The following is a 12,269-nucleotide window of genomic DNA, read 5'->3' as shown; positions in this document are numbered from 1 at the left end:
TAAAGGAGCAGAGAAGGAGATCCACTGCTGAAAGGAAGCCTTTGCTCCAAGGATTACTCACACATTTTGCACTACAAAAAGTAGTGAAGTATTAAGTAAAATAAGAATCTAGAGCAGCAGAATGGAATGCCTGGGCTGCTGCTGTAAAACCCACACCAGTGGCACCAACTCTTGTAACACCATATACATCCTGGCTTGGAAAACCATGCTTATTCTACGAGGATTCCACCTTGTCAACAAACATTGCATTATCAACTAAGGATAACTCAATAAAAGAAGATATAGGCTCTGTGACTCAGAGGCATATGCGTACCTACATGAAAACTGCACACTCCTACCCAAGACCTTCTTACCTCCACTCCCGCACTTCAGTCTTTGAAACCCACCTGACATCAAGAAGGGAAACCCAGCCCTGCCTCTTTTTGTATGAACTCCGATGCCTTGCAGCTGGTCAGGGTAAGTGCCTGAGACAGGGAAGCTCAGCTGAGCTGGGAGGTGCTTGCTGGTAAAACCATAGGGATGTGGTAAGGACAAGATACAGATTCAGGAGAGCAACCCTTAAAATATTCTAATAGCACTATGGTGTGCACTTCACAGTCTGGGAATCCCAGGCTTAGCAGGCTTTCATTCACTAGGAGAGCACCTCCAAAGATGATCCCCTGTAGCTGCTCTTTCTGCAGTCAGCTTTTGCAATCCCAGCTGGAAAGGGAGGCAATGAGAGAAAGCAAGCATTTACACTGGAATTGGGGCCTGCCTGACACGTGCATTCTTAATGAGTCCTGGAATTGGACCCAATTCAGAAGTTGTATATAGACAGGCTCAGATCACTACAAACACAAAGTGCAAAAACTAATTTGAACTACTCAAATGTTATTGAGCTGCAATCAACCAATCACTTAAGAAAAAGACCAGGAGTCACGAGCAGCTTAATGTGAACATCTTTTTAGCATGCAGTAACAGCCAAAAAGGAAGACAAGTGCTAGACTGCATGCAAAAAAGAATGCATGATGGAAAGCACAGTAACATTCCACATAATCTTATGTGGACGTATGCTTAAGCACTGCATTTACCGTGGATGCTCATCTGTAACTTTTAAAGGTATCTAAATTGTTTGAGTACATGTACTAGGTGATGTAGTGAGAATTTGGGAATGAACAGTAAATAAAGGAGATTTTGCTTTTTAAACTCAGTGCATTGATAACCACAAATTTTCTGAAAGTATATTTAGTTCTCAAGCAACCAAGAGGTCCTTGGAGGCTTGGGTTCAGTTTGATGCTAGTTGCTAGAAGTCAGCCACTTCTTTTTTCCTTAGAAGAGCGAAGAAAACAGAGAATGAATTTGACTTTATTTACACCAATGGTAATATTACAAGAAGCATAAGACTTGGTAATTGAGTCAGGAGTAGAAGTGGAAGTCTCCTGTGACAGCCTGTAATTGTCAGAGCTTCAAATAAATGCAGCACAGACTCAAGTCATACTCTGAATGCCTGGATAGTGCCTGTATCAAACCTGGCCTCCACACCTCTTGAGATTTGCTTCTCGCTGCACTCTGGTCCTTCCATTTTAATAGAGAAAATATTAACCAGAATACTGGATGGGTAATTCTCCACTACAAGCTAAAAACATTTCATGTGGAAGTGCGTAAAAAATGCCATCCCCTAGCAACTGAGAGATTCCTGCTGGAAACAGTGACGGCAAAAATGGGTTTCCAGGAACATGGAGTCAAACAAGGATTCTGTAGCGAAGGTGTGAAACTGTTGGCAGTTCTGACTGATCGCTGGCTGCACTTGGTTGTGCTGAATGCGCTCAATTTACTGTAGAAATTGGCCTGAAGTATTACAGAATTCCAGTAGCCCTGATTAAAATAAACTGTTGAAGATGCATGTACTGCAGAGAGGCTCTCGAGTCCGGGGGGAGCTCTGCATGTACAGGAAGTGCTGGGCACCAGAACAACAACAAATTAAAGAAATGAATCGTCTCAGGAAATATTATTGCTGGGTTCTGAAAACAAGCTAAAACAGTGCTGCTACATGAGGAGTACAAAGGGGAAGGGAAGCAACATTAGAAGTAATAAAAGAGAATTTAGATGCAAGGCAGAGGCAGAGCAGCATGAACACATGTGATTAAGGCCAAGTCGTTATGCAGTACCCTGCTGTGACTACCTATCAGCCGCGATGTTTGGAAGGGCAGTCTTACCTTGGATTAAGGACAAGCCCACTCCTCACTTTGTCCTTTCCTTGCTTTCCTCTCTGATGGGATAGGACTTCATGCTCCATTCTGTGTAATGTAGGCAGCTGCAGAAGTTTTCTTGCAAGGAAAGAGCCACCAAAACCGCTCTGCCCCAGCCTGCCAGCCTGCATTCGACATCCTCAACTTGGGGCAGTGCCACTTTCTCAGGGACTATTTTGGATTCAGATATGCCCTGACCAGGAACTGTAGTCCCATACTTTCGCATCTGTGCCAGCCCCAAATAGAGGCCCTTCCCACAGCCTGTTGATGAGCCAAGGAAGAGAAGCCTCTCTAGTTTTATGGAGGAGGGCTCACAGACCCATTTACAAGCCCTTATAAATTCCTATAGGCAAGAGAAATAGGGGACTGCAGTGATGTTTAGCTTGTGTTGCTACATCTTCCTCCCACATCCAATAACCAAGAAAGCCCCCACATCCCACCGGAGAGAAGTACTTGAGAGCTACTGTGAGGAGCTACTAGGGAAGGGCTCTGCATGATGCTGAAGGAGATTCAGGTTTGTGAAGCATGGTGGCATAGAAATTGCCATCAACCACACAGAGGAATTCAAGGAATTGGCACGGACTTCTGGCCAGCAAATGTGGTCTCCAGCCTTCACAGAGAGAAAATCAAGCCTTACTTAACCAGCAATCACTGCCACTGTGAAGGTGGGCATCAAGGAGTTGGTGCAGGCAGGGAAGTGCCAGGGATAATTTTCAGAGAGTGGCTGAATGTGATGCTAAAGGCAAGGCTCTGTCCCATTGTGTGAGGAACATTTTTCTTAAACATAATACTAACAGAGGCTTTGTGTTATCTTAAATCTTAAATTTTAGGTTAATTTGAATTTGCTGTTCTAAAACATGATATCATTATTGTTTCCTTTTAGAGGGATTTCTTTTACAGCTAGATGGCTGGTTTGTATTCTGAGAGCTCAGCTACACGATACCACGGCTTTTGAGGGGATCTCAAGGATTAATGTACTAAATTTCTGTCTTAAATTGTATTATCTGCTTTTTTTATTCACTCTGATATAAGACATTTCCCTTCCTGCTCACCATCCACTTGGCAGGAAATGCATTTTAGTTGGCTAATTAAATATAGCTGCATTGTACATCAAATATCACTAATAATATACAGCAGCAATGTTATATCCACTAGGAGAATGAGTTGCGCTACATCATGCCTACAGTACATCACTGGCAACAGTTTGAAGTGGCTATGCTTCTTTTAAAACATTGCTTGGCAGCAGACAGAGAACATCAGTGTCTGGCAGGTGGATTTGGGGTAAGGGGGTACTGTGATGATGAAGGCAAGGACTCTCTTTCCTGTATCATCTCAAAAGTGATGCTCAGCCCAGATGTGTGCATGCAGTACCTGTCCTTGGGCTTCTCCCAGCCATGTTTTCAGTGCTTGTTTGAGCCTTTTGCTCCTCCTCTGCCTCTCCTAGGTATCAGTTAGTCTCCTTCTCCACATTTTACATCCACTGGCATAATGCAAATAAATGCTTTTCTATGCCTGCTATGTGCAGGTTTTGGGTCAGGCATCCCTATACATACATCAGAGGCTGCTGTTATTTTTCCATTTTGCAGTTTCCTTAATAGGAACAATTAAAGTTATGTGCTGATTGAATACAGTGTATCCCAGCATTTCAAGATAAAATCTAACATAAAACAGCATATGTTTTCATATGTGCATTTTTTTCCTCCCAAAGGATTCCTGCATCTGTCACAAGCTGCAATCACTGATGATTAAAATTGAGCCTTTTCTGGAGCAATCTGTGGAAGGCATATTGATAACTTGCCTTCTCTACACATCTCAGTGGAGGAGAGGAGAGAAATCTTCGCTAAGCACAACAGCTAAATGTCAGCTGATAGAAGAAATCTGTGGGATATTCAGAAAGCACGAAGTGCAGCCAGTGTTTGTTCTAAAACACAGAGAAGTAAATAAAAGCTGAGATCCTTTAAGTGAATAAAGTTGAAATTGTTCCAAAAAGTACTCCTTTTGAGCACGCTAAATTATTACCTTGTTCATGAAGTCATGATCTCTGTGATACCAAAAATCCTGCAGAACTGATCCACTCTTCTGTCCAAAAGTCATTAGAAATGGTTAAGACAGATGCCAACAAATATTAAGTACCTATAAGATGGGTTCCCTATCTATAAGGTGGGTTCCTAGCAATTGCCAGTACCTGTCACCAGGTTCTCTTGGGCACTGAAGGATATGAGACCAGTTCTTATGTTCATCTGCATTGACTTTTTTAATGGAAAGCTAAGGAACAGAAAAACAAAGCTGTAAAAGAAAATACATATTAGCATTTAGATTAACAGTTGTTATCTCAATTTCTCATCACCAGACAATGGTGAAATACACGATGCTGGTTTAAGAATTTTTCAAAAAGGGTAAGGGCTCCTTGAATTCAAAGGGTTGAGAAACACTGGCCTTCAAGATAAATGGCACCAGCTCTGACACGTGCTCCATATCCTCAATACATCTGGACTCTAGCTGGAATTAAAATTCATATTGCAGCAGCAATTAAAAGACAGAACTAGGTCATGAGCTGTTGTTCTAGGCACTGTGCGGGTGAAGAAGGGAAAAAAGCAGCAGCACGCAGCGCCTGTCCTAAAAATTTCAGCGTTAAGAAATCCAGAAACGCGAGATAAGAAAAAGAGGAGAACACGACAGGAAAGCAGCAGTTTGGGTGTTTTCACAGCCCCCTGCCGTGCGCTGAACTTTTCACCAAGCGAAGGCCCGTAGCTCTGGGCAGTTCTCAATGTTCATTACGCCCATTGAGTTCCAAGGAGAGGACGGGGAGGGAGGCAGCTGGCACCCACCGCTGTGGCTGCACGTGCAGTGTGTTTCCTTACACCTCCGTGCAGCACTGCTTGCAAGAGGCTGCTCTGCGGCTGGAAGGGTTCAGCAGAAACCATAGCAACCCTCTAAATCTTCTGAAGCAGCAGTTAGCAATTTGCTGTGTCCGTTCTGGTATGCAGCTTTTTCTTTTCTCCCATTAAGTTCCGTATCTCCCCACAGCTATTATATCCTATATGGAAAGGATTGTATGGGAGAGAGATCCAGTGCACTCAATGGCACATCATACCCAGCATGAGTGTATAATACACTGTATTATACATATCCAATTCTAGATATAGGAAATGGAATGAAATCTTTTTGCTCTAAGTCTTTTTTTAAATGGTGCTTGGAAATGCTGTACTACGTGTTGCAGGTTTCTCTGTCCTTCACTGCAGATTGGTTCTCAGTTGGTTTCATTATGCTCAGGTATTATTAACAAAGGTGATGGCCTGCCTCCATTTCAGTGAGTGTCATATTTTCATTCACTCAGTCACATGAGCAGAATGACACTTGAACCACATTTTAGCAAAGCAAAAATCAGCCATGTAGTTAATGATTAAACCTTGCTTTCAGAACAGTTCAGCCCGGAAAGCAATCTGTTAACAAAAACTGACTATGCAGAAAGAAAGTATTCTGAGAACTTTGCCTGCTAAAGCATGATATTAATGTGGAGAAATAAATCCATAAAGGCATATAGATGGAAAAAATAGCCCCAGCTACACAAAAGAGCTCTTCCATCCAGGTGAAGTTCTGGAAGGAGGGCTGATTAGCTGCCACAGGACACTGTTCCTCATCTCCTTAACTTTGTCTGATAAAGCCTGATCCCTCCCTGGTGTTACACATCCTTGGTGTTGTTTCTACCAGTTGGGTAGGACTCACCAGATTCCCTTTCCTTCAAAGGGTCTCATTCACAGCCACACAAATCGAGAACTGTTTGCCAGCTGTTAGGTAAGATGTGAAAAGCAGTAGCAACCCTTCTGGTGCATCCTGGCAGCCCAGGTAAAAGCTCACCGATAGCGTTCAGAGCAGCTGCATGGTGTGATGCTGCTGGGCTCTGAGAGAGGAGGAGATGCTGGCATGGTAACAGTGGGCTCCTTAGTGCAAAGCAGTGCTTGGTGCTTTATTTTACACAGCCCAAGAGATGCTCCATGCTACCCATGAGAAGTGCAGCTATCCTGACCTACTGCTCAGGCTTCTGGCATTAAAAACTTTTCAGTCCCCCCTTTTTTACCCAGGGCTATCCTACAGATACAAGGGAAACTCTATCATTTTCTCTTGATACAATTTATAGAATCATGGAATGGTTTGAATTAGAAGGGATCTCTAAAGGCCCTCTGGTCCAACTCCCTGCATTGCATAAGGACACCCACAGCTCCATCGGTGCTCAGAGCCCATCTCCTGACCTTTGGTGTCTGCAGGGATGGGGACCACCACCTCTCTGGGCAGCTCATGCAGTGCCTCATTACCCTTATTGCAAACAACTTTTTCTCATATCCAATCCAAAACTCCCCTCTTTCAGTTTGAAGCCATTTCCCCTATCACAATAAACCCTACTAAAGTGTCTCTCCCCTTCTTTCTTACATCCTTGCTTTAGATACTGATAGGCCGCTGTCAGGCCTCTCTCTTCATCTTTCAAAAGATTGCCAAAATAGCTGGCAATTCTGTCACTGTTTATTATGTCTGCTTTGCACCATTACTGTTACACCATTACACATTATCTATTCCTTACAAAGCCTACACTGATGTTCTGATCAGCAGAAAAGGGTTAAACACAAGCAAAAAAGACATATTTTAAATGGTGATACATCCCTATGCAGGACCCCAATTATTAATGGTAATGTGAGAACAAGTCAGGATACCACACTTCGCAGAAGGCTGTGTACCCTTTGTGGGGAATGGAATAAAGTTCAACAGCAATAGTGCTCTCAAGGTGCACTCAAGGCCAGGCTGGATGTGGCTCTGGGCAGCCTGGTCTGCTGGTTGGTGATGTGCACACAGCAGAGGGCTGGAACTGGATGAGCATTGTGGTCCTTTTCAACCCAGGCCATTCCACAATTCTATGATTGCTGTAGTTGTGTAGGATTTCCCCTGCTGGTTACATCTGGTGGGCTCCCATGTGCCAGACCTGCCAGAAGTGAGGATGGTAACTGTAATTCCACAGCAAGAACAAAGATCTCTGAAATGCCCTGAGAGATGCAGAATGAGAGATGGGAAAGCACTGAAAATGACAAAGCAGTTGCTACAGAAGAACACCATGGTATTGCACTGAGGAATTCAGGTCAATTGCTTGATTTTGAGTGCAACTAAAAAGGTTTTTTAAGATTCACTCGCAACTGCAGTGTCTTGCCAGTAACAGATTAACTCTTTCATCAACTCAGGGAACAACTGAAGACTTAGTGGAAAGATAACATATTTCTCTCTCCGGGGCCACTGATGCCTCAAACCGTGGAAACATCAAATGGTTTCCAGCAGCCATTCATTACTGTAATGGTTAGAGGGAGACTAATAATGCTCCTCATACAGCTTCTCTGAGCATAAGCAAATTAGAAGAAAAATCAAATAGTTTAACCTTTGAAAGCATACCATCATTGACTGCTGATAACACTAGAGAGCATTTTGAAAAGCACCACTGTCAACTAATGAGTGAAAATGAACACACTCTTCCAGCTCATTGCACTCACAGCACAACGCTGCGACGCGTACGACAGACGAGCTCGTATGCCTTCTTGAAGGCTGCGGAATAAAAAGTTTTCAAAGCATGACCTTTTGTAGTTTTCATTTAAGCACATCAAGGTTGACATCCAGGTTCAGCACTTCCCTTTCTATAGCTTGCAGTGAGTTCACCACTCGCACTCAAGCAGGAAAGACTTTGCAGCTCTCTTCTCTTGCCCCCCGCCTGCTCTGCTGCTTAATAAATCCATCCTGGCTCGGACACCACCAGGTGTCACAACTGGGTGCACACAAAACAGAAACTGCTCAGGAGCCTGGCTAATTCCTTAACTGATTAGCCCGCTGGGAGGAAGAAACACACTTTCCCCAAGAACTATGCAGCTGAGGATGAGTCTTTCACCTCATTAATTCTGCATGCCATGGGAAGTGGGACTGACGCGTTACACCATTGCACACGACTGTGATTAATGCAGGTTACACATCGTTGATTGTAATCTGAGGCAGGTTTGGGCTGGGGACCACACACATGGCTTTGATTATGGTTGTCCTCTGCCCACTTCTCCCTCTCTGGAGAGACAGAGACAAAACTGCCACGTGAAACCATACCAATGTTGTAGGAAAAAAACAGCCTTGAAACATGCCCAGGGGAGATATCAGCTTGGGTTGGACTGGACCACAAAGTGCTGCTGCTCCTCCAGTTCTGCTTCAGTCACAGAACTAAGTTTACTGCAATGGAACAGATGGAGGACAAGTAAATACCTTCTACAGTTGGTAAGCACTGTACTTTTATCTATGCTGTTGTCCCATTTAATATGTATAGTCTTACCAGCTCAGCTTTTCCACTTGGAAACTACTAGTCAGCTATAAGCCAATCATTAGGGTAGTTGCATTGGTTTAGACATTTGATAAGGATCAAGATCAAACTGAACATCTGCAGGGGCTGTGCTACCCTTCCACCAGGGAAGGCTCTGCAGTCCCACGCATGGTGCTGCTGTCCCCAAGGTCCTGCATGCCACTAACCCAAGTCCCAGCCCAAGGAAACAGCAAACCCAGTTTGTTATGGGGCTCAGAACTGAGGGGACTGGTAAAGTAGGTGTTGTAGCCAGCACTGGTCTTTCCCAGGCCTCCCTCCCAACTTTGCTGAACCTGCACATGGTGCAGGCCACATGCTGGTTTTTCTGGTCTTTCTGCTTTCTCTGCCATCAGCTCCCAGCCAGCTGCAAAACAACAGCTAGAACATTTCCTCTGCCTGCCCTTTAAAGCTTCTGCATACTGCTTGGATCTGCAGGAACCTCAGCAATGCTTGCAGCTGGGCTGTGATGTTCTGCCTCTGTGTCCCTACTCACAAAGAGCAGAAATATCCATCTGACAAAGAGGGAATGCTGCCAAACTGCAGAGAACTTTTTCTTTCTGTTCGTACCATCATCTGCAATGTGAACAACCACTGCTCTGCTCACATGGTGCTTGTAACCCTGGGAAATAACAGGGAGCACTCACCCTGCCATAGGTGGGAAGCAAGGAGAAAGGGTATCCTCTGCTGAAAGAAAGCATGAGTGGCATGGCAGGGATTACAGAAAATGCCTCTTATTATACGTGACTTCTATTCACAAAGGAGAAAAACTGACTGTCCTGAATCACCACAAATGTTATTTCTGATTTAAAAAAAATGCATATCTCTGCATATCAGCTGGAAACATCATCCATTACATATTTGTTTCATTTCTGTTTCAGTCCGTTCAGGGTACAGAAGAGAATATTTGCAGAGCATCATACCTCAGGAGTGACCACACTGGTTGTAGGATAACATTCTTAGCCACACTGCAACCACTGGCATCCAGCACAAACTGAGTGCAGGCTGGTGGCACAGAGCTTCATGACTATTCACACTTCTCAACCCCACTGTCCTGAAAGCTTTTACGTAATTAGTTTCCCCTCATTAATAGGTGTGCTCCCAAAGGAAGGGCTCACAGGCCCTTCCAGCCCCATCCCTGATTGCAGGGCAGGTCTTGTGGGGGAAAGCACAGAAGCACCAATGTGGGCTGAAGACAAGGGGAGCACAACCACAATGTTTAGACAACTGTGTCCTCCCCAGGGCAGAACTGCAGGCGTTGTTTTGGCAAGATTAGAAACTGTAAACAGCAATGAAAATATTTGCAAAGCATTACCACAAAGCCCATGTACTTTTGTAGCAGAAAGGTGAGCAACCTTCACCGACATTGCTTTTATGGAGCCCCACGTGTACTTCGTGAGATAGGAGGTGTCACAGTGGCCTCGTGATGAAGTGTATCCTAACCTAAAGGAAGCAAAGTTCATGTACCAAAACAGCCTATAATCACAGCCAGCGGGATAAGCAGTGCTGTTCCACTGTGAGCACAACTCTAATAAAACACATTGGGTTTGCACTGTCTTACTGGCACCTCCAACACGTCATTCCATTTCTCTCTTATATACTTTCAGAAGCTAAAGAGACATTTGGTAGAGTGTAATTGAATACGATCGCTTTAATGCATTCAAACACACCACTAAAAGCTGTGTTGCTAAAATTACCTTCCAGAACATCCAGGTAAGGCAGACACCATTATCTCCTTGAAAAATATGGGCATCGTCCTACAGCACCTACTGATGTGAGTCTATTGAAACCAATAGGGTTACCTACGTGAATATGGATTGCTGCCATGATTAAGGAGTGCAGGATTACATCCATTGTTTGCATATCTCCTGTTGTTTACACATCCCCGTTTTCAGCTCTTCTTTGGTTCCTCTTAAAACAAAGGTAGAACATTTGATTACTGCTGGCGCTAGATATCACTGTGCTGCACTTTTTTCCCTTCAAAATATGGCTGTCTTTTCAATGTCAGGTAACACGTTTTTATGATCAAAACAAAGAAAATAAAGTAGCAACAGCAGAATCTGGACTATTTAATTAGAAGCTAAGAAACGAAGGGGAAGAGCTTATGATCCACAATCAAAACATATTTACTATTCTTTTCATATCCACACTCCTCTCACGGCCTCTCTCCTGGGAGCTGGCTATTTTTATCTAATTTTTAACTGTGCCAAACAGTGAGTTACCTGAGAGCTCCCAGGCAGTGCTGATGGTATCGCTATCAACAAAAATCCAGCAGACAATTGAGGTGAATATGATAGGTGGATGGGCTGATCATGATTAATAAAGCAAAAATTGTCTGCAGTACCAGCGACTCTATCTTTACTCCATCACTGCCAAATGCCTTATATGCAAAATATATCTTCTTCCTATGATACAGCAGAATAGTTAATGCTCTGTAAGGATGGCATGGAAGTCCCAGTTCCTGTTCCCAAACCAATCAGAAAAGTATTCAGCTGAAAATAAGAGAGCAACCGTGCAAGTTACACCTAGAACAAGGAGCCAACATTTCTTACGAAGAATAGCAAACATTCTTTCAGGTTTCCCAGTCTGACGCTCACTGAATTACATCAGTCTCAGTTTGGGTTGCAAGAAATCAAATTTGGATCACAAACACATTTTATTTTAACAGCGTGTTACGTGGACTTGAAAATGTAAGTAACACGAGTTAATTCTGGAAGGCTCGACTGCACCATCGGCGTCAGTTCTGCAGACGCTGTTCATGTATTTCCTAAAGGTAAAACTGAAGTCACGGCACGCCTTCCTGGGCTGCTGTAACTCATTTTAAAGGCAAAAAAGAACGCTTGTTGTTTTCAGACAGATCGGCAAAACACGACACGTTAAAGTTCCCATAAACGGGGAAGAGCTGACGACAGCTTCAAGAAAACGTCACAAGTGGCACAAACTTACCCAAGCGCGCTGCTCTCTGCCAAGAGCAGTAATTCAGGGTCACGGACGTGTGAGTTACGAACGACCGCGCTTCCCGGCTCCACGTTACCCGGGGCTGAAGCTCGGGCTCCCCCCGGCTGTGCTGGGCACGGGGCGGGCACAGAGGTTTGCTCCCTCCGGATGGCATCGGGTGCCGATGGCGATGGCCGAGCGGTGGCCGCCACTTGTTGCGCGGTGCCAGGGGCAGCCGGGAGCTGCGTGCCGGGCTGCGTGCCCTGCATTATTCATGCCTCCACCTCCCGCATTAGCATGCCGCTCAGGCAGCGCAAATGGAGCAATTCATTTTGTCCTTTGTCTTCGGGAAAAGCTCGCTGGATTAATGAGGGTTATCTGGGATGATAAAACCTGGGCCTGCTGATTTATTTAGTCTGATTGGTGGGAATTTGTGTCCCTAAACGCAGTTTTTACGGCTGGCACATAAATTCTGCCGTGCGTTCCCAGGCTCAGGCAGGCAGGCACGGTTCAGCTCCAGCAACAATATCCCGCTGCAGCACATGAATGTTTCATTCTCTTGACTTAAATATTGAAGCTGGGCTCTTTGTTTCTGAGTGCTTCTCAAGCAAAGTTAAGAGATCTCCAAGCGCGCCGCTCGCATGCCTTCGTGCACATATTTCAGCAGTGACCCCTCGTGCTGCTGAGCAGCCAACACCTGGCTTACAAAACGTCCTTGTTCCAAAGATGAGATAAGG

General features: G+C 44.5%; 1 protein-coding gene across 2 annotated transcripts in view; it reads right to left on the bottom strand.

Annotated features, from left to right (window-relative positions):
• Positions 1-11,730, bottom strand: part of CUNH10orf90 (chromosome unknown C10orf90 homolog) — a 62,202-nt gene extending 50,472 nt beyond the window's left edge. The window contains exon 1 of one of the 2 annotated variants that reach the window (XM_042817673.1): positions 11,542-11,730. In XM_042817673.1, the coding sequence (XP_042673607.1) occupies positions 11,542-11,707 (166 nt within the window). In that variant the 5' untranslated portion in view covers positions 11,708-11,730. The remainder of the gene's footprint in view (positions 1-11,541) is intronic. The other variant, XM_042817668.1, reaches the window with a different exon arrangement.
• Between the last annotated feature and the right edge of the window lie 539 nt (positions 11,731-12,269).

The sequence above is a fragment of the Centrocercus urophasianus genome, unplaced genomic scaffold (genome assembly GCF_019232065.1).
Source record: "Centrocercus urophasianus isolate 14NV4802_14NV808 unplaced genomic scaffold, USGS_Curo_1.0 seq_17, whole genome shotgun sequence".
Classification (NCBI taxonomy): domain Eukaryota; kingdom Metazoa; phylum Chordata; class Aves; order Galliformes; family Phasianidae; genus Centrocercus; species Centrocercus urophasianus.
The sequence above is the reverse complement of the archived record's forward strand: the minus strand, read 5'-3'. Positions and strand labels throughout refer to the sequence as shown.